The sequence below is a fragment of the Ixodes scapularis genome, unplaced genomic scaffold, assembly GCF_016920785.2.
Source record: "Ixodes scapularis isolate PalLabHiFi unplaced genomic scaffold, ASM1692078v2 PGA_scaffold6__148_contigs__length_123643588, whole genome shotgun sequence".
In the NCBI taxonomy this organism is placed as follows: domain Eukaryota; kingdom Metazoa; phylum Arthropoda; class Arachnida; order Ixodida; family Ixodidae; genus Ixodes; species Ixodes scapularis.
In genome coordinates this window covers 77,318,282-77,340,238 of record NW_024609881.1, presented here as the reverse complement: position 1 = coordinate 77,340,238, position 21,957 = coordinate 77,318,282, and the positions used below count along the sequence as shown (strand labels likewise).

The following is a 21,957-nucleotide window of genomic DNA, read 5'->3' as shown; positions in this document are numbered from 1 at the left end:
AATTTCTAAAAATGGATTTGGCGTACTTTTATCAATTTAAACCGAAAACTCCGAACCCTAGTTATAACTGATTATCGTTGTATCTGGGCTAGAAACTGATCATTTCTAGACTAGAAGCTCTAAAAACTTATCGCTATAGGCGGTACATCGCTATATGTGATATTGTTATAAGTGGATTGCACTGTACTCCTCGTCTAGTCTAAGCAGGTCCTTACGGCCGCTGGATGTCCTTGTTTCGACAACGGCTCTCACGAATACAAAAGGGTGCAACGCAAGTGAGCGCCGACTTTATTTTCATGCAGTGCCCATTCATTACTTCATCAATGGGGCAATCAAAACTGAAGTCACACCACTCATCTCCATGATCAAAGAGGTCCCTAGTGCAATGCACGGAGGGTTGCGTGCAGGAATATGGGTGAGTAGTTTGTTACAAATTGTTTTACGACGCTTCCTGCTTTTCTTCCATTAGCTGTCTAGCATTTGTAACATGGAAACAACAGCCGGGAACAAGAACACGAAGCAAAGAAATACTGCAAGAACCCAAACACTGGAGGGAGTGATGTCTCAGAACAGCTGTCATATAAATACATGACTCCGAGAACCAGTGTCGTGAAGGAAGGGGAATGACTGCGGGCTTGTTAAATCCAAGTTCTCTACACCTTTTGTCAATGCCGTCCCCAAAAGGCATTACACAATACTGATAATGGGTACAATGACAGCACATAGCAAAACCTGCAGGGCAGTGCGGGAATTCGACTAGCGATATCCCAATCGGCAGCAGAAAGCAGTGCGGGCATCACACACTTGGAAATCGGTACCCCATCGAGGTAAATGGTACAAAAAAACCTTTGCATGGTACAGCACTCCAAAACAAAAAAATCTCGGAAAAGGTTCCTTCATACTTACTTCGGTACTCAAAGCTGCAAATGATGGAACAAACAACAGCCTCAGAATTGAGACTGCCTACCTTTTATTTTGTTTTTTACAGCCAAACTGAGGTTTACTTTTTTTTAATCATGCTTACTTTCTACAGGTTTGTTTCTTCCACATAAACAGGAGTTCTATCAAAAGAAAACAATAAAGACATTTTTACAAACATAAGGACCACACCTCAAAAGAGTACACCTCGAGCGAATGCAAAGGTACTCTGAACAAAAGCTGAAGCATGACCCAATGTGCATTCAGATGCAGGACATCGAGAGTATACTGCTCCAAAAACGTTAAGTTTCCTATTACAAAGCTCAGCCTCTAGATAGCAGCTGGCAAGGAATGATTCCCTACTCCTCAAAATATTTGTGTGATGACAATTGGTAGCATCTAGACGAAAAATTTGGGAGAAATATGCCACAGTCTGGCTCTGTGTGTACAATCTCCGCGACCTACCATACTGGATTTCAAACTGAAACGTCTGAGATATTGCTCGTATTTGAAAGGGCTATTTGCTGCCAGTGTTTTATAAAAATGCCCTTAGCGTTTGTCAACCTCATCTGTTGGCATGTGTCTGATGACGGAAGACCGTTTAGGAAATGATCTGGGATGTTGGTAACTTTTGTAAGGCTTATTGCACATAGCACTTCACTCTGGCGAGCTTAACTATTACTCTGAACAATGGCCTCAAGATTTATCTTGAACTCAACTATATGTACATTTAAATGAGAATGGCATACAATTCTGCATGACTGAAATTATACACATATTATAATGTATCGCAGGCTAAACTTGCAGGTAAACTGCAAGGAATTCAGCATGTGAGCATCTGTAAGGTTTTTGAACACTGTGCACTATAATAGAGGGTCAGATAGAAATTTTGACAAAAGGCTTGGGGGCAAAGCTTGCACCTAAATGGCTTTTCACCAGTGTGTGTTGGGTTATGCTTTCTCAGAGCTGAATACAGAGAAGAGGATTTTGGGAGACCTTGGAATTCAATGGCTTTTCACCAGTATGTCTGGTTATGCCTGTTCAGACTTGAATTCTGAGCAAAGGCTTTAGGGCAAAGCTTGCACTTAAATGGCTTTTCACCAGTGTGTGTATGATTGTTTTTTTCAGATGTGCATTCCAAGCAAAGGCTTTTGGGCAAAGCTTGCACTTATACGACTTTTAACCAGTGTGAGTATGATTATGGTTTTTCAGATGTTCATTCTGAGCAAAGGCTAGGGGGCAAAGCTTGCACTTATGACTTTTCACCAGTGTGTGTGATTATGGTTTTTCATACGTGCATTCCAAGCAGAGGCCTTTGGGCAAAGCTTGCACTTAAATGGATTTTTACCAGTGGGTGATTATGGTTTTTCAGATGTTCATTCCGAGCAAAGGCTAGGGGGCAAAGCTTGCACTTAAATGGCTTTTTACCAGTGTCTTTTGTTATGCATTCTCAGAGATGAATTCCAAGCAAAGGCTTTTGGGCAAAGCTTGCACTTAAATGGCTTTTCACCAATATGTGTTTTATTATGGACTTTCAGATCTGCATTCCGAACAAAGCCTTTTGGGCAAAGCTTGCATTTAAATGGTTTCTCACCAGTGTGTGTTTGGTTATGACTTTTTAGAGCTGAATTCAGAGCAAAGGCTTTAGGGCAAAGCTTGCACTTAAATGGCTTTTCACCAGTGTGTGCTCGGGTATGTATAATCATATCTGAATTCCATGCAAAGGCCTTTGGGCAAAGCTTGCACTTAAATGGCTGCTCACCAGTGTGTGTTGAGTTATGCTTTCTCAGAGATGAATTCCGAGCAAATGATTTTGGGCAAAGCTTGCACTTAAATGGCTTTTCACCAGTGTGCATTTGATTATGGTCTGTCAGATCTGATTTCCGAGCAAAGGCTCGGGGGCAAAGCTTGCAACTGAACAACTTATCGCTTCTGTATTTTCGAGTGTTGCTTGGCACTTTGGACCTAGAGTCAGAGGACTCGGGAAGATGCTGGCTCTTGAACTGTCCATCGCCATGGGCAACCAGGTGGCTCACGATTCCACGCTGATATCTTGTGACATAGGTGCAGGAACAGCATCTGAACGAGATGTTCTCAGTGATTTTCAATGGACTGCTGGTTTTCCCCAATGGTGCAGCTCCATCACCTACAAGAAAAATCCTAGTGTATTAGCACACACATTAAATGCCCAACCAAGATAGCCACTTAGTTTAGAAAAAAGTAGCCATTATAGTGAGTCTTGCTGAAGCTATGCAGTGTATATTGCTAGCCTTTTTAATTCAGTTCACGGAGGCACTCAAACACAACTGACACCATTAATTAAGTGGAGTCCCAAGTCTTTAAAAGCAAATATTCTAGGGAAAAAATATTTTTAAGCATTCTTATTTTTATCACTCAATCAGTTTACACATCTTCTATTTACTACACTCAGAATGTGCACAATTATTTAGTTATGTCTATCAAAAGTTTGATGCCCATGGTGTTAGAAGCTCGTTTTGAAAATTCTTCCTCATTTTCAGAATTATTTTTTTTCCTGACAACAAGATGTTTTTATACGGTATTTTGGATCTAAAATCTGGATTTTAAATCTGGACTTTTTGAGGGCAGGGAATCTCATTAATTCGAGTGAAACAAGAACAAGATTTCAGGAATTTAAATATAAGGTTTTCTATTTGGCACGTTCTAGTTATCAGTGGAAGAATTCCAGCATGCAATGCAGTCATGTCCTGCTTATAACTTATAAAATTAAAAATGCTAACAAAGACAAGGACAAAAAAGGAAGGCAACCAGGACGAGCACCTGCTCTCAACTGAACATTCACTTAAAAATAGCTAAAGCAAACAAGCTCTGATAAAACAAATACACTGAATCACCCAGTGATTCAATTTATTCAGTGTGAATGCGGGCTTTAGCTGTTTTTAAATAAATGTTCAGTAGAGAGTAAGCACTCATCCATTCGTCTTCCCTTTTTGTCCTCGTCTTTGTTAGTGCTTTTAATTTTATAGGTCACAAACCATCTTGCCCACTTTGTCGCTTTAGTTTATGTCCTGCTAACAGGGATGTCCCACTATACAAATAAAGTTTGGGGGCACCGATCCCTCCCCATGTAATTGTGTCTCATCAATAGACCCGTCGCAAAAATCCCAAAAGCCCGCTACCACGTGACCATGTGGCATACGCGAGCAGGCGCAGTTTACCACGGCAACTACTTTTGAGCAGCCAAATCGGGCGAGCGACGAACGCGGCTGCCCCTTTCTCATCCCTCTCCTTTGTATTGGCTCTGTCGCCTGCTGCACCAACGCTTTGTCGAAGCTGGTCAAAACCTGCCACGGTTGCGGTGCAAACTAAATGGATTCGGTGACACTTCAAAATGTGAAGGTAAGTTACGATGAATAACGTATGAAAATAAGTTCACCTGTCGCGATGCCTTTACGCTGCCACAGATACAGTATGCCGCCAACGACGTACGACTCGGCGGATGGGCGGGATGGCGGATAGCTGCCGGCGGATGGGCGGGATGGCGGATAGCTGCAACGGCTGCTGGCGGTAGCTGCCGGGACGGGCGCACAGTCGCGGAAGCGCAACGAGAAAGCGCATTATCTGTACCGAGGGTTCCCGAAATTCCCTGCCGTCGTGGCGCTGTACATTTTGCAAAGGGTCTATGAAAAAACTTGCAGTCCGGACTATTGACAGCTAGTTTTGGGAACTGGGTAAATACATGCTGAAAGTTTCACTACTGTATGTTGTTGGCTGCCCTTCCTTCAAGAAAAGATAAGACCTGGGCACTGAACAATGGTTTAATTTTTCGATTCTTTTCAGTCAAAAAGGTCACCTGCCCTTCTCTCCCTATCTGTCACGGCCATGGATGAAAAACCTGAAGAACATTCACAGGTCATGTGCATGTACACCTTAATTACAGGGTGTTCCCGAGCACTATGCGATAGTTAAAAATGCCGTACAAATAAGCCAATGAACGCAATGCAGTGGAACTTATCACAAAGGTTTGTTTAGGGGATTCATTTATTATATTCAAATTTTGTGAGTGTGGGTTTCTAAGAAAAAATGAAGGAAAAGAAAAACTTGCTGCTTCCTATGTGCGGGAGGAAAATGGAAGCAAACTGTCTGGTTGATGCTGCTTTTCACATATGGTATGACACACCTCGCACCTAAAACCAATCGACGTTGCCGATGTCGCCATGTTGGCCATGTCGCGGAGCAGACTACGCATTATTTTCTCGACAGCCGAGGAACTTGTAGCGACCGCATTACACCCGTGGCCGAGGCACCTCTGCCAGCCTCCACCGCACAGCAAGTTTTCAAGATGGCCGTCCAAACTAAAACGTAAAATCTCGCTCCGTATACATGTGCCGGAAGTTGTACTTTTTATTTAATTGGAACCAGGTAAAAGAAATGTGTGTCTGTTTGTGCTGCGCTTTAGCGCAAAAACATTATGTGCTTCATTTACGCACGCTGGCCAGACCCCAGCAAAGGAATAAATGAAAAACGCAGGGACAAATGCCGGAGCAAGAGAACACAATGAAAAGAAGTACAAAAACTGAGGGGGTTAGGTCGATGGTAACATGATCTATTATCATGCGATTGCCCCATACTGCCATGCAAAAAAGGCTTCTCGGCGCAGTGCATTTTGGCTTCAAGTTGCACCGACGCCACGGGCCACCACCAAGGAGCACTGCACGCCGTTTCGGGACAATCCCAGGGCAAGTTAATCGGAGATGCTACGAGATGATGAGCACTATTGCAAGCAGCACGAGCTGGACTTGCCGGAGCATGTGGCCTTCGATACATGCTGCGCAACCTCGAGGCCGATAAAACTGTGGAGTGGAGAGGAGGCTGCGAGAATGTGCGCTTTCTCCCGTGTGTACACCGTCGCAGCTTCTTCCCCCCTCCACTATACAGTTTCATCAGCCTCCAATTAGTACAGAATAGATCGAAGGCCACGCGCTCCAGCATTTGTGCCCATACTGTTCACGATAGTAAGAGATAGTGAGAAGCGTAATTAAGAGAGTAGCAAATACTCAATGAAACATACTTGCAAGAAACCGGAATACTACCAAAGTATCTTGAATACAGTATCTTAAGTATTTGAGATAGGTACAAGTCTGAGTGAAACTAACTATAGCAGGACTGCTAAACGTTCGAGGTATTCATAGAGAGATTTTTTGTATTTAACTTAGGAGGATTGGTGTGTATACACGGTATTTCAAGTTAAACATAAACAAGTGATCGCAGAACGTCCTCTGGCCAAGATCACTTCCTGTTGACCAGCGTCTTGTGTAAGTTTCAATGAGCAAGAATGAGAGCGTGTCTTTTAAGTTTTTCTCGGCAGAAAATAAGAAAAAGGTATGTCGAAAACCGGACGAAAGATAAATCAATGTGTGTTAATGGAGCATACGGCACAAAGAAAAAGCACTGCGCATCTCCTTTCATTTGGCTTCCATTGCAAAAGTTACGTGGCCCCACCCGACGTCCCAGTGGATACCTGTGCACATGTAAAGCATTCAAAGAAGTCAGACACCCACAAATGAACCAAGACATGAAATTCTTTCCTGTTTCCTGTGCATGGGAGAGCATGTGCGAGCACAACAATGCTTCATCAACAGCGCACAATGTCACCGTGAGTGTTCGAGCAGGCCAAAGCTAGACTACACTGTGCCTGTCAGACGAACATGAAGAAGTGTGTGAAGGACTGTGCCACTCGTGCTCGATCGTGCCCCAGAAAAGCGAGCGGTATGTTTTCCACGATTATGGGAGATATTGTAACGTCTACCTAGTGCGGCGATCCCGTGCATGATATTCACGTGAATACAGTTGCAGACGCGGACGTCAAAAGGCTATTTTAGATTCTAGAATAACCCAGGCAATAAGGTAAGAAAACTAATTTCTTGTTCGACTTGTTACAATCGTGCGACACTCCTGGGGACATATCCTATTTGTTCGAGCTGTTCTATTTGGGCAGACACACAGAAACGCTGTTGTGTTTGATGGCGTGGGCGAGTAATAAAATCAAAAGAAAGGTACCAGTGGCTCCATGCTATGTTTCTGGCTTTTTTGCTTTTTTAGTTTGTCCGTGGGATTTTGCTGGAATTCGTTCAGGACTCTCACACAAACCGCCTGTTTACAAGCTCGCATGCACCCGAAAATTAACATCAGTAAGGATCCTTTTCCAAGATTAAAAGAGAAATGATATAAACACTATTATCATAATTATTTTATGCGGCACCAAAATTGTTTGTGTCAGTGCTGTGTGTTGTGAAAACCTAGGCTCAGCCTAAGACATAGCTATATTTTTGCGAATGTTATTAATATTTGAATCAATCTTTTATTGGCGTAAGAACTCAAGTGTGATTCGTTCAATAGGTTTCTTTTCTGTCCGGAAGAGTCAGAGGCGCGCATCTTTAATTTCAAAATTAAGTGAGCCTAGTGCAAGCGACGCGTGCATGAAAGGGACTGTCCGCGCTCGACGGCTGCGAAGTCGCGGCTCGTTCTATTTCACAGACATCTGCCACAGTAAAGTTTCCCAGTCAATAGACTTCTTCCAAAACCGACGCGCCCCATCGCGGCGAAATACCACGCAGTGCACTCCGGGAACTAGTTGGTCACTCAGTTTTGGTTTCGACTGAGCAGCTTCATCTCGTGCTATCACGCCGCGACCGAACGTGTTGCTTGCGTTTTCGACTATCTGGCTTTTCACGAAAGTACAATACACTCATTCTCGAGTGATACAGAAACGAAGACCGGGGCACTTTTGCGTGCGTATGCAAGCGTAGTAAGACGTGGCTTAGTCACCTCACCCCATGAGTGCATCATTGAGCTCGTGTCAGTAATCCCGTCTAGTACCAGTGAACTATAACTGAAATTTGGTCACCTTGAGCCCTACACGCATTTTGTTTGCCAAACGTCTGCTTCTTGTTACTTCATCGGGCGAAAAGCAAGCCGCATCCTCACAGGAGTATCAAAATTGAGCCAGCGCTGGCGTAATTAACTTTTAAGGAAACGCAATAAATTCGAACTCACTACTGCACAAAAGTTACTATGATGTCTTCCTCGTGTTATCACATATCACACACTCAAATTTTATGCTGATATGAGGTTAAGTTTTCGCAAACGCTGAGATCGGCTAGCTACGATGGATGCCCTAACAAGCGTCCCCTACTCCTTGCTAAGTCTTTTTGGACTACCTTTTACTGACGCCCAAGATCTGTGCCTGAACGGTGTGTCTGAAATTATCTCGACGTACTCAGGCAGGAAGAAAGCAAACACATAACAAATATTATGGCCATTAGCAACCGTCAAATGCGCTTCGAATAATTTTGTTCGTTTGGCGCCCCAGTGTTCATGCCCGTCCGGCGCACTTCCACCGAAAGGTGCGACATTCTTCACACAAGTGCTTGACTTTTGCTTTCTTAAAACGGTTTGTATGTGCGAATGTGCCTATATGATTGCAGGATAACTTGATGCGTACATGCAATGTTGAATATTAGTGAAATGCAAGCGGGTGGGGACTTCACGAATTCGTGCAGTGCTGCGGGGCAGTACAGATAAGCGATGAGAAGTGTGTTCAAATGGAGCTTTTCAATGGCGCCTCCGAGTTTTACCTCGCTTACTCAGGCGTATTAAAAAAACAGTAATTGCAAAAAGTTATATTTCGTCTATATGGACGCACGAAACAAACAAACTTCCTGATCAAAAACACTAATGTAAAGGCACGAGCTCGATGTATGCATACTTACTGCTGTCCACAGCTTGTTGATTCATACACAAGCAAGATCCCCAAGCTTCGCAGCGTCGAGATTCCCAGCACTGGCTAGTCCACATACCTCGAAACGCGAACAGAAAGAAGCTTCGAGGTCTGGCCATTTAGGTTAGTTTAGAGAACACAAATGACGCTCTCGGGACCAGAAAACATGAAATAACGGCCGTTTATAGTCCACGCCGTGTGTATAATCTCTTGTCGACGTGTTGATCGAAACCGAAACCATGGCACTCTCCTCCCTGGCCAACTAGTTCCCAGAGTGCAATGCGCGCCGCGTTGCATGCAGGGCTTTATGGAAGTAGTCTATTGCAAAACATTATAGCTAGGGTTCCGCGTTTTCGGTTTTTATTTTCTCAAAAATCGGCACTTTTTTGGTGTTTACTTTCATATTCAATTTTCGCTGTTTCTTTTTTTTTCGGTGTATATTTATTACCAACAAAGATTGCTGGTTTTTTTTTTTCGGTGAATATGAAAGAAACACCATCGGACACCGGATCAGATGATCCTTGTAGATGTTAGATTTGTGATCACTAAAAGAATAACGGCGCATATACATTCGTGGTCTTCGCTACAACTTCTGTCAGGACACACCTCAAAATCGCGGGACTCGCGGGCATAACCTTTAGCGCGCTTCTTTTTCCTTCTCATTCTGATGACGTGACCGTCTGTGGTGATGACTATACAAGAACCAGCGGAATGGAAAAAAAAAATCCATTGTATGTTTTTAACCACAGGGAAGTTTGAGAGAGGGTGTTAAGAAAGGTATTAACGGCGTTCCTCAATGTCCTCTGAAGTGCATAAAGCGAAAAACCTTATACCAGCCCACATCCAAACTTTATTTTTTAGGACCGGGAACTTGACACACTAAGCCCGATCACAGAAAGGACTCGCATGTCCCGCGGCCAATCCAAGACCTCTTTGGAAGAGGGCGATCACAAAGTCGTCACACAATGTCGAAGCTTGCAAAGCCCTCTCTCTCTCTCTCTCTCTCCCCCTCCCCCACCCTCCTCGACACGACCCTAAAAAACTGACCCTTTTCGGTTAAAACCGAATTTTAGAAAACAGAGTAGACATACTTTTATTGGTTTTTATTGGTTTAGACCGAAAACACTGAATCTACTAACTGACCTTTTTCGGTAAGAACCGAATTTTTAAAAATGAATTCAGCATACTTTTATCGGTTTAAACGGAAAAATCCCAACCCTAATTATAGCCCTTCAAGAAGTCAGTGGACGCGGAAAACACAACAAAAGACTGATGTAATTGTGGAACACACGAAACAGAGCAGTGATGTTGCCTTTAAAAAGCATATAAACGAGCACGCAAACATCCAGGGGGAGTAGTTTACTTCCGGTCGGCTATTTCTTTTGCTTGTTTTTGAGGACACACAGTAAGTAGCGAGTACTAAGTCTCACCGTCGAGTGCTGATTGCGGTACCTCCTAAATTTTATTATATGGGATCGACATGCCTTCCTGATCCCTTGGGTGAAAAGAAAGAGCACTCGTTTCTCAAAGATATGACCATCTCCTGAAGGTATCATGGGCGCATCTTCAGGACTGCCCTTTCCACTAACCTGGTCGACATATCTGAGAGTAATTTGAAACCTACAAATCACCAGATGCATTCAACTACCTGTATGATGCCTGAAACACTTTACTGAAAACTGACAATTTGTATGAAAGTTGAAAGGAGACATTCAATTGGCACCCAGACGTTTGTTGCTCTCCACCTTCCTGAATATTTTCAACAGTACGACATTCTGAAGAAGTATTGATAGGACACATCAGATGGCCAGGAATATATTGTGCGAAAAACAAACATCTGGAGGACGAGTGAATGTTTTCTCTAATGTTTGTGTAAAATACAAATCTTCAATAAAATTTTGTGGCACTTTATGATAGAAAAAAATTAGGATGCAATGGCTAATTTTCTATACTGTTCATTTGTTGCCAACATTAGCCCAGAGCCCAGTAGAAAGCCTATTCCTCTTCAAATGTATAAAAACTTTACATTTACATAGCCCAGTACTTGTTCTTCAGTGCCATAAACTTCTCAGAAAATTCAATTGTCTTCCTAGCCTTCCTCCCCCTTGAACTCCAGTCCACATCACTGTGCACATCTCCATCTGGGCTCGAGTAAGGACACGTCCCTGGTAGAGATCAACAAATCCTCACAAACCCCTAAGAGTCTGCAAAAAGCTGAACAAGATGCGCCGCTCTAGGCTATAACCACCAATAGTCTAGACACTGCCAATGTCTTCTGTTAATGAAAGAGCTTGAAATGAAAAGCTTACCACGACTTGAGGACTGGATCGGTTCCATCTGAATTGTTGTCTGCGGTCAGGTTCGTAAGTAGGCTCGTAAAATCACGGAGGATGCACGGGACCATTTGAGACGACTAGGACCAAATGCAAAGAGAGAGCAGTTACATTAATTAATTAAGAAGAAAGTGAGCACGACCTCCAAGCACATCAAGCTAGCCAGACAACTATGAAGATAACACAAACGAGACACACCCAGAACTTTGCTATTTCGAGATAACAACTATGAATGAATAAGGAAATGGAATGCATGTGTGCCTAGCAAAGCGGAGAACAAGTTTGTCTGCTTCTTGAGCGTTGCAGTGACGTCAGATACCGAGCTCTGATTGGCTCCGATTGGAAGAATGGTGGGTAAACCTCAAAGCAGCTAGCATTCAGGTCCACCCCCCCCCCCCCCCCCCCCCCCCCCCCCTTCCCCCGAGTCAACCAGAACTCGGCTTTTTTGCAGCAGAGCAACCCCTGTGCAAGAAGCAGACGAACTTGTGCTCCATATAGGCAGTAGCTTATGTTGCCCAACATAAACTTAGAAAGTATGCCAACATAATCAGTTTTTCTTTTTTTTTTTTCCTACCCACATTGCCAGTACAGTAAAAATCCGATCAAAGAAGAGGTACATGCAAAAGATAAAATCTGAGATAACTATGCCTCGGAATCCACCAGTTTTCCCCATATTTTTGCTAAATTTGTTTTGTAAACAGCGTCTTAGTTTTGTGGATAAATTCAACTGAACAGCAGGACCCTCCGATTTATCCATTTAGGAAGGCCACCATGTTCCTTATTGCACGAAACATTTCGACTGTTGACTAATGCTCAACATAATGGACATTCATACACCAGCCGTTTCTACAGAAACTTTCAAAAGTTCCTTCAAGTAGGGTGGTTAAGAAGATACAAGACTTTTTTCGGGAAAAAACTGCCAGCCACGGTGGATGTCAGGCATTACATAGACACACTAATTAGCGAGATAATTTCCTAAAATGTATTAATTGAGTTTTGAATTTGTGAAAATAAACATACGTTTTCAAATGAGGAGATTGCTGAGTGCCATCAAAAACCCCGAAAACCTCAGCAAAGGAAGATGGTACTCAACTCCCTCTTCGAATTTATCTGGGGAAACTAGCATCAGAAACCACTTCCCAGACAACACCCGACATCCTCAGGACGTCCTCGAAAGGTACAAACGTCCTCACAGTTTTCAAGACGTCCTCAGGACATCCTGAGAACGTCAGTCGCTGGATCATCCTAGAAATGTCTTTCGGAGGACTCATTGAGGACGAAGGATACAAAGTTAGAGGTAATATATACGTCCTCAATTTGATTGCGTTTAAAAAAATAAATGAATGAAATGGCAGTAGTATACACAGTTCACGTTCACTGCTCAACTAAATTTCACATACAAATTATTACACGTAGTTGCGTAAGTTTAGGACATTTTTTAACTATAGTTTTGATCAAACAATTCTTTAATGAAACCAGGGCGCACTACAATTATTATTAGTTTTGTATCTGCGCAGTATTTCGAAATTCAGTTCCATTGGCAACATTTAATCTAGGTGGCGCAAGCTACCGCCTACTACAAGGTGTACCGTTATGGCAATTATCCACCCATCCGAGAGACTCGAGCAAGCTAAGCCAAGCTATGGTGGCCCTAGCCAAGCCAGGACAGAAACAGAAATAGCCTCGAGGTTGATGACGGCTTGATAATGTGGATGCTTGGGCTAGTTGGTTGGGCTATTTTTTTATAGCTATTTCTTCTACCTCATATCGTCATCTTCTCCTCCTTCGCCGTTAATGAGAACATTTTTAATTTTTAAACAGCAGAAACCAAATAGCCAATAGACATTAATAAATAAATAATGAATAAATAAATAAATCACAATTAAAAAGAAATAAAACTTAAAAAATAAAAGAAATAATTTTTTAAGTTTAATTTTTAATTGTAATTTATTTACTAAAAATATGTTTAACTTTGTTTTTTCTCATTTGTTTTAATTGTTTTAGTTTTATTAATTTTTTTGCTGTCATTTATTTATTTATTATTTACTTAATAATGTTTATTGGCTATTTGGTTTCATGTGTTTAAAAATTTAAAATGTTTTCATTAACGGCGAAGGAGAAGATGATGACGATTTGAGGAAGAAGAAATATATCACTGAGTTGTTAGTCAGCGCTGCGAGTCTTCATATCTGCGCTATTCCATCCAAATTGATGATGGCAGTAATGCAAGGCAGTGACAAAGGTTAGTGTGTTTTTATATGTAGTACCTCTTCGAAATGGTGGAAAGCAATGAACGGCAATTTCGGCGGGAAAGATGCTGGCGCGTGAACGAATACTTCGAGTTTTCCAACTGTGCAAAAGTAGACTCGGTAGCAATGGTATCTTCCTCGCGCAAACATTAATTGTGATTTTTTTCTAGGCCATCTTAGCTTTCTGCTGTGAATGTCATCGCAAATCAATGTTTTAGGAGCAGTGAAATCAAATGTTGAGTGCGCAAACAAAGCTGACGTGGAGACCATTATCAAAGTATGACTGCGCCACGCTGGAGAGAAACTGAAAAAGCTGCAGTCAAAGGCCGGAGGTGTTCGACATGATGGTAAGTTTCTCACATTACCTGTTGTTTTATTATTAATGCTCATGGAATTGATTTTTTTTTTGTAGATTCCGCTGACAATTTGGACTACTGCTGGCCAAGATGCGAAGCCAGACTGCACGTCTGGTGCAGACATTGACAACGTCATTTGCTCTCCAATAAAGTATTTCTTGAACAGTCACCTTTGTTTGCAATTATGAATGGCACGATCATTCTCATAGTTACAGGCTAAGAACATAGCGCAAGGAAATACGCAGAGGAGAAAGCCGACAGGATGCTGGAAAGGAGAGGTTTTCTTCTCTCCTCTTCAGCATTCCGCCAGCTTTCTTCCTCCTTTCCCTTGCCCTCTGTTCTTGGCCTCTCACTGACTAGTAATCTAGAATTAGTGTGTGAATTACGCTTTAAAATAGTGCACAACAATGCATTGTTTTTCTGCAGGCTGCTCTTGCAGGCATCTTTAGGTTCAAAATCCAGTGGGAGAAAACCTAGAAACAATGAAAATGAAAGCATCCTAACAGCTCAGTGAACAGCTGCACCTGCAGTGCATTGTCCTAAAAATGTACCAGAAAAATCCTTGGCTGCCCTCCTGAGGACGTTCTGGGGATGTCCTGAGGCCGGACAATAGGACGTTTTTAGGATGTTTCCAGGATCATTTGAGGACATCCTCAGGACATCATAATGTCCTCAAAAGGTTGTCCTGAGGACATCCTGGGGATGTCCAAGTGTTGTCTGGGTTACGGCTTTCAAACCCTACCCCACCCCCCCCTATCCACTTTACTTTACCCCCCCCCCCCCCCCCCCCCCCCCCAAACCACAAATGACCTGAGGTCAAGGTGGTGAGGGTGTATATATTAAACTACGTTTCAAACAAACAAAACCAATATTTGACTAATTTTCTCCTCTATTCTTCCATATCCTCGCCAGCAAATCCCAATGCCTCTGCCAAATTCGTCACCCCTTTACCTGCGTGTCATTTTTTTTTTTTTTTTTTTACTTTGGTTGAACCGTTTAATGCTGCTAAAAAACACACACCCACAGTTAGGCGAGCATTGTTTTTACGGTTTCAAGTGACGCGACTCATACGCAAAAGAACCTGCTACATGAAGTCACGGCCGCCTCTATGTAACGCACCAAACGATTTAGTCTTGACAACAGTACCTGTTTGTTGAAGTCGACAAGTGTCGGAACGCGAAACCAACTTCACTTTCACGTGCAAAAATGCAAAGGAAGCACAGGCAACGTCTCAGCCGAAACTGCCACTGCCCTTCTGTTGCTTACCGCGCAACGCGCAACGTTGCACGGTTGCACGCACGCAGTTGCACTGGTTGCACGTTGCTACAGGTGCTACAACTACTACAACCACAGTGACTACAACTACAGTGTTAATTGCTACCACGCAGCGCGGGTGCGCGGGCGCGCGAGTGCGGCCAGTGCGGCCACCGGACGGCCATCTTGCATGTAGCGAAATCGCGTTTCTGCGAGCGTTGCAGAGGCTGGCGGCAGCGTGCTGAAGACACGTTTACTACGCGTTCGTCGTCATTCGTCGAAGTTTCTTAAACCCGCGACAAAGACGGTGAGACTTCCCTTTCAGAATACTTGGAAACTTCACAAAAGCGCAGCGCCACAGGAAAAAGGCAGAACTCGTCGAAAGGATGTTTTGCCGGTCTCGCGGCGTAATCAAAGCTTTCTTGGTACGCCGAAGCGCTGCGTCTCTGTTCCTTCGCACGCTTGGATACCGATCAAGAATCGGCGCCGCGGCAAAGGTTTGAAGGTGTGTAGCGCGGGAGTTCTGGATCGTTCAGCTGCTCGGGCACAAAGGGTTTTCGAAAGCAAAACTACAAGACGACGAGAATTAAAATGTTTTGAAGCGCGGCCCATACGGTTGTGTGCAAAGGCGAGCCGCTGTCAAACGTCAAGGGCATTAAAATAGGAATTGATAATAAGCCAGCACTGCTCAGTGATGATCGAGGAGCTGTCGTGCGCGGTATTCTGTAAGCCGTCTAACGTTGAAAGAAAGACGTACCTTCCGAGATAAAATAGGCACAGCGACAGGCTACAACCACCGTACTGAAACGTCGACGTTAGTTCAGTGTAAGGATTCGTAAAAATAAATAACTGCCCTATCAGTTCCTAAATGTTTCATTCTGTCGCATCATCGGTTAAACAAAACCCAGGGTTTTAAGTTTTAACCAAATAGCATTTTCAGTAAGGTTTCGGTTTCGCGCCGAAAAGTTCGCACGTCGCGTCGCCGCCAATAAATACTCGGCGCCGCGCCGCCGATTTTGTTATACAATGTTAGCGGATGAGCCCACGAACTACGATCGTTTTCGATAAGTTTAGCGAGTTTCGATAAGTTTAGCCTGAACTTTACATGTTTCTAGTTACTTTAATAATTTGTCATTTATATAAGCCTCATCGTTTATAAACTGTGAGTGCTCCCTCTACCTCATTGGTGCTGACGCAAATTTTATATCACGTGGTTTGTTTAAACTTCCGAGAAACCGATGGCACCGATTGGCTAGCCAGCATAGAGATCATATACTAAATCTAGAGGAAAAGGTCCGCCATTTTCCCATACATTCTGGCTGCCGCAAGCGGCGGACCATGCAGGCAGACACTCTGGGTCCCAAACACGGTTACATCATCAGAGCAGTTTCGTGAACTTCAACAATCCACGAACTTACCGGTGGAAAGATACTCGCGTTCTTTTCGAAGGTTTCTTTTTGCATAGCGCGCAGATGTACGGCCTCGCGTTAACGCTAAACTAAACCATATACCCGGCTTCGCTGGTGGGGCGCGGCTGGGCGCGGTTGAGGAATACGAAACTGCGTAACCACCAGATTTCCGAGATTTCGACAGAAGGGAAGTTAATGCAGCGTAATGACTTTATTGCTTTTTATAAGCGTTAGAATAGCTCAGAATTTAGTTTACAACGTTAAATTATCACTGTTTATATTGCTGAGAGTTTTCACTCTCCGTGTTTACCATGGCAACGTTGCTTTCTTTCTCTCGTGTTCTGTCGCTCTCTTTTGCGATCGTTCACTCGGGACCCAGGATGTCGGCGCACGGGATTTGCCACTCCTCCTCACCCACCTTTACCCCCCTGCTAGCCAGAAAGCGATTGCCGAATTTGTTGACGTTGTTTCTCTTTATCTAGGGGTTTCAAACGTGCCGTGCCATGCCGTGTTGCTGAAGGAACACAGCAGCCGACACAGCCGACAGCCGTCCCAGTAGCAACAGGTTGCGCATACTTTGCGCGGGAAGCACCTATTCTGACATCTCAGCTTCGCCTGGCTGCACGTTTCATCCGTTCTAACTGTAGGTTCCAACTCTTGTTTACTGTTTGATAACTTCCTCAGCGACTGGCAGTGAAGCTGCGAGAAACCTGTGGACAAGTAATAGGTAGCTTACCTTGAGCGCTGGGTTTACCGACTAACCTTCGTGCTACCCAGACAGCGATTACAGACCAATTATAGGTTGTTTGCACATGACGTCATTCCGCCATTTTGTTGTTAGTTTGTTTCTTCAAACAAATTTACTACATTGAAGGATTACATCGTAATCGGCTGAAATGATGTCAGCGGTGCTCTACGCATTTGAGAAGGCATGTAAATCCTTGAAATGCTCGAGTTTGGCACACGCCAGACAGATCGCAACAACAAAATGGTGGACGAAATTATTTTAGTTGGTCCGGCGGGCTCGAAGTGTCCAGACGGAAAAACCGGTCAGTCGATAGCAGACGTAGGTCATTGCACCGCCCAGTTGACCCGCTCTCTCCTCTCCTCTCCAACTTTTCGTAGCCGGCAAAAAATCACCGAGATAAACTGTGTCACTTCTTTGCCGTCTACCGCGAAGTTGCATCGATCTCTTACTAGAAAAGCTACGTGAGCGGAAGTGAAAAGTACTACTACTACGTACTACATCGATATTTGCGCAACCGTTCCAGTGACTTCCTGGTGGTACCACGACGGCCTGACAGCACGCTGCAACCATGAGTGAACATCACAACGGTGACGGCGCTTTAAATCGTAAGTGTGTTATAGCGTGCAACGTGTCCTAGTGTATGATTTTAAATTGCTACAAGTGTTACTACTATTGCTGTTTTTTTTTCTCTCAAAGATGAAAACTTGGCATGTTCAACGAAGTGCGCCACTTTTAATGCGTATGATTGCGTACGTTCGTCGCGTAACTCGTGCGATTGATATTAAACATATCTCGCTTGTCGATGCACAAGATGCAAAGAAATACTGGACTGTAAATATAATAATCAAGGTACATTTTTAAACTTTTTGTTTGCACATTGTCATGCAATTTTATGTATCTTTTTTTTTTTTTTTTAATCTTCGTGTGGTGAAAGCAAAGAGTCTTAAAACTTTGTTGCTTTTATTCCCTACAAAACTTCCACCAGCTCTTTTTTTTTTTTTTTTTTTTTAATCACTAAAAGAATTGTGGATTATAAACAGATTTATAAGCTTGCTTTCACCCCAAGGTATTCTTGGTGCGATGATGCAGCATGCTCCATTTAACTCCTTCTGAGTCTTTCTTGACATGGGCAAAAAGTGCTGCATCATTCCTGTCAACTGCTAAACTAGGCAAAAAGACATAGACGCACAGAAACAAGATTTGCCTGTATCGCGTTATCTCTTGGCTCGCAGGGGAAATCTTTGCGCTCTCTCGCCTCAGCGGCCGCTGTGCGTCCACGGTCCTCTTCGAGCCATCTCCGAGATAAACATTTCAGACGGAGTACATGCCATGGCACACTCGAGAAAATTCTATTGAAAACCGACGGATTATATTACTTGCTTGCGATAGCTGCTAACGTACTGCAAAGAGGTGCTTGAGCAAAGCAGATTGCTGGCATTGCTCTGTCCAGTGGTTTTATCAAGCTGAGTACGATGCTTGGGCTCTACATTTTGTCAGCAGGAAGCATTTTGAATTCCAACAATACGTAGGCAATGTTGTACAGGACGTCCCCCCCCCCAAATGTTTTTTATTTAATTGCAAAAATTAATTATGCATCACGGAACGCTGGGTCGCCTGAAACTTTGCCGAGATGGCAATGTTTCGGAACAAATCGTTGTCTTGTTCGAAAGTTAAAAGCTATTTTCAGAAATTTTCAAATGGGAAATGGTTGCCGACGAAGTCCGCAAAGAGATTGGGCTGAATGACTCAAACTACCGAAAACAGACGCCCCATTGTTCCATTAAAATTTTCAGAAAATTGCTTAGAATTTTCGAAGAACGTGCATAACGGTTAGTTTTGAAAATTTGGCATCTGGTCCGCGCTGCTAGCACTACACTTGGTCGGATAGTGAGCATTCAGCGATGCATAATTTACTTTTGCAAAAAAGAAAAACTTATAGTTTATTTATTCTTTTGGGGACATGTACTTTAGATTTCAAGCCTCAACTTAATAGATATCTCTAGAAAACAAAAGAGCACCTCATTTTTTTGTCACAGGCAACAACTAGCCAAGCAGATATGGTGTGGCAATATTTTCGCTGGCTTGTGCCAGACAGCACTTATTTCCTCCAATACGCCTAGCGAATGTGCCTAGACACTTTCATTTTGTTGGCACGTGCTTTCATGATTAGCACTTTCTCCTGGAGGCACATAAAAACAATCCAGTCTCCTTATCAGCCCTTGCCTATCTACAAAAAGTGTCTAGTTTGAATATGTTCATTTCGTGTTCACATTCAAGTCTTGTATCAATATTTCATTTACCATATACTCCAGTCTCGAAGTCGTATTTCCCTATAAACAGCCATTTTCACAAGAAAGTTGGCTTATAAGTTGCATCCTTGTACAAGGATGCAACTTATAAGCCAACTTTCGAAACGGATTTTTAAAAAAGTCGTCTTTACTGGTACATGAATGCTGCCTTCACTATATGTTTCTTGAGCTTGGCAAACATTTGATAAGTGAACAACTGTCACAGTCTGTTGAGTAATTAACTGAAATTTAATAATTATCTTTTTTTATTAGGGAAAATAAACATATGGGTTCAACGAGAAACTTGCTGATCATCATCGAAAACCACTAAGTCAGTTAATTTTAGAACGGCTTGAAGCACGTGGGAAATGCGGGGGTGCACCAAAGTTACCACTTGTCCGGTGGGCACGAAGCTAGCAGTGGGGAAACGCGCATGATTAGATATCATCCGCGCTTCCCCATTGCTAGCTTCGTGCCCACTGCAAAAATAATCTCTTAATTTAGCGAAAAAAAAAAAAAAAAAGATTGGATTTATATACTGGAAAATATGCTACCTTTGAGAAAGTATGGAGTTGTTAACTTCAGGTGGGTTGTTTCAGAGACTAGACGGGTTTTCTCGAGAGATGGTTCAACAAGGATCACTCGATACGTTTGCTGCGCATTTAGCATAAATCGTTTCATATAATGTTCAAACAATACGTTACTGCTCGTATTGGGGTTCTTTGTGTATTGCGATTTTTTTAGTTTTGGTTTAAGTCTCACCTGCCGTAATTTCCCCTGTGAGACTAACAGTATTGCTGAATAAAAATAAAAAGAATGTCTTTACCGACCGTTGCCGCAACACTTTCTGTTTACAGGAGGGGGCTTGGGATTGTTGTTCCATTGTTGGTCCTCAATAGCTACGTCACAGTGGTTGCTACCCTTGGCACGCTGTCGCGTCATCAGAGCGTATATTTTGTTGCGTCACGGGCGACCACGTAGCCCCTGTCTTGTCGTCTGTTATCCGCGTAACCTTGACGCCGGGCCCGCCTTGTCTAGCGTCTAGCGCAATGATAGATAGCTGGAGACTGGCCATCTTTATCAGTTGATCCACACAGTCTCAGACGTTGGGACGTACGCTCGGCTTCTCGGCAGAGAAAAAGGTCAGTCTGGCCTGCTCCTCAATGTTCAATTATTGAACTTTTTACTTGTCTCTTATCCAAACATTTTTTTTTTTTATTGCAGACAAGATAAGGTATTTCCCTACAAACTTCCTATTCCTCTCTCAATGCTGTCCACTTTGCTCTTGAAGCACTTCATGTACGCTTTTTTTCTTTCGAGGTATGACCTGGTCACCATTTGGTACAGCTTCTGTTGCATTTATGACGGCAATAATTGTACCTCTTTCTTTCATAAAGTCAGTTTTATTTTAGGAAACCATATATCAGTAACTCTGCCGTATCGGAACCCGTAAAGCATGTACGAGTAGTGGCATACTCTGAATTTGCTTCACTGTATCCATATCTTCACTGTATCAGTCTTTGCTATAGAGACGTCCTGCTTTATGTGGGTGTGTGGTGCGAAGTTTCTTCTACATTTGACACATGTCTCACACCACGCACATTCCTCGAGTTGCGCGGTGCACAGGGGTGTTGCACATTCCATCACGTGACCTCTTGCCTGCAGCGTGAACAATTCATTAACTATGCTTCTAAAGCGGGGTGTCTCGCGTTTGCAGTGCCGAACTTCTTACGAGATCTTCTGTGGAGTTACTTTTGTAGTGGCTGCTATGCGCTGGGAGCGTGCAGCTCTCTGAAGCCTTCTAAAGCTCTCCTCCGTTTCCTGAAAATAGTTTTTGGGGGAACTTAAAAACTCTTATAATTAATAGATTTGCTCCGAGCGTCCTTTTGGAAATCTGACCGTACTACTTAAGTTGAAAAGGCAGTTGGCATTAGTGGCTTTGCCACCAAACGCTTGTTTTTAGGTGGAACTTTATCTGTCTATCTGGTTGCGCTCACAGAGTGTTCCCGGTTTCTCGTATCATTTGAGCCATTTTCAAGTTGCACCACCCACTCGTTGATTACGGTCGTAGCCTCTTGCGTGCAGAAGGCCACTGATCTGCCAGTTACGTAGCTTTTCGAGCTTGGTCCTGGGACTCCATCAGTTTTAAGACTTTCGATTGGGGTCAGAAATGGCAGCCTTCAAAACATGCCCCTTACATCAGAGCTATATACAGTCAAATCTCGTTAATTCAAACTCTCCTAATTCAAACTTGTGGATAATTCAAACTAACATGTAGGTTCCATCCTATGTGTCTCTATCGGAGAAAACTCTCAGTAATTCAAACTTTGCTTTATTGAAACAAATTTTGGTCACCCTCGAGTATGAATTAACAAGATTTGTCTGTACTGAAAACGATTTATTTTTCGTGGGCTCAATTTTTTTGCGATGTAGGTAAAAGCTGGAATTTTTTAATAATTCGGTGGTTCTAATTTTTGTGACACGGTGGGATTTAAATATAGATTCCAGTGTGTGCACATTTTACCGGAATTATTCACGGGACCTATTTTTCGCGAACTGTAGGTGATTCGCGAAACTCGTAAAAATTAGGTCCTCACAAAAATTAAGTAATTTAGAGTAGACCTTTTTCACAAGGGCATCGCC

At 43.1% G+C, this 21,957-nt stretch overlaps 1 protein-coding gene and 1 pseudogene across 5 annotated transcripts in view; one reads left to right on the top strand and one right to left on the bottom strand.

The window, feature by feature from the left end:
- Window positions 1-2,248: 2,248 nt before the first annotated feature.
- LOC115309965 lies at window positions 2,249-20,271 on the bottom strand (annotated as a pseudogene).
- The window catches only part of LOC8052500 (serine hydroxymethyltransferase), a 24,115-nt gene continuing 17,149 nt past the window's right edge, over window positions 14,992-21,957 (top strand). The window contains exons 1-3 of one of the 5 annotated variants that reach the window (XM_040504231.1): window positions 14,992-15,176; window positions 16,761-16,899; window positions 17,550-17,631. In XM_040504231.1, the coding sequence (XP_040360165.1) occupies window positions 17,595-17,631 (37 nt within the window). In that variant the 5' untranslated portion in view covers window positions 14,992-15,176; window positions 16,761-16,899; window positions 17,550-17,594. Of the gene's footprint in view, window positions 15,177-16,716; window positions 16,922-17,291; window positions 17,328-17,549; window positions 17,632-20,359; window positions 20,457-21,957 lie in introns of those variants that run through there. The other 4 variants (XM_029968230.4, XM_029968229.3, XM_040504232.1 and 1 more) reach the window with 4 other exon arrangements.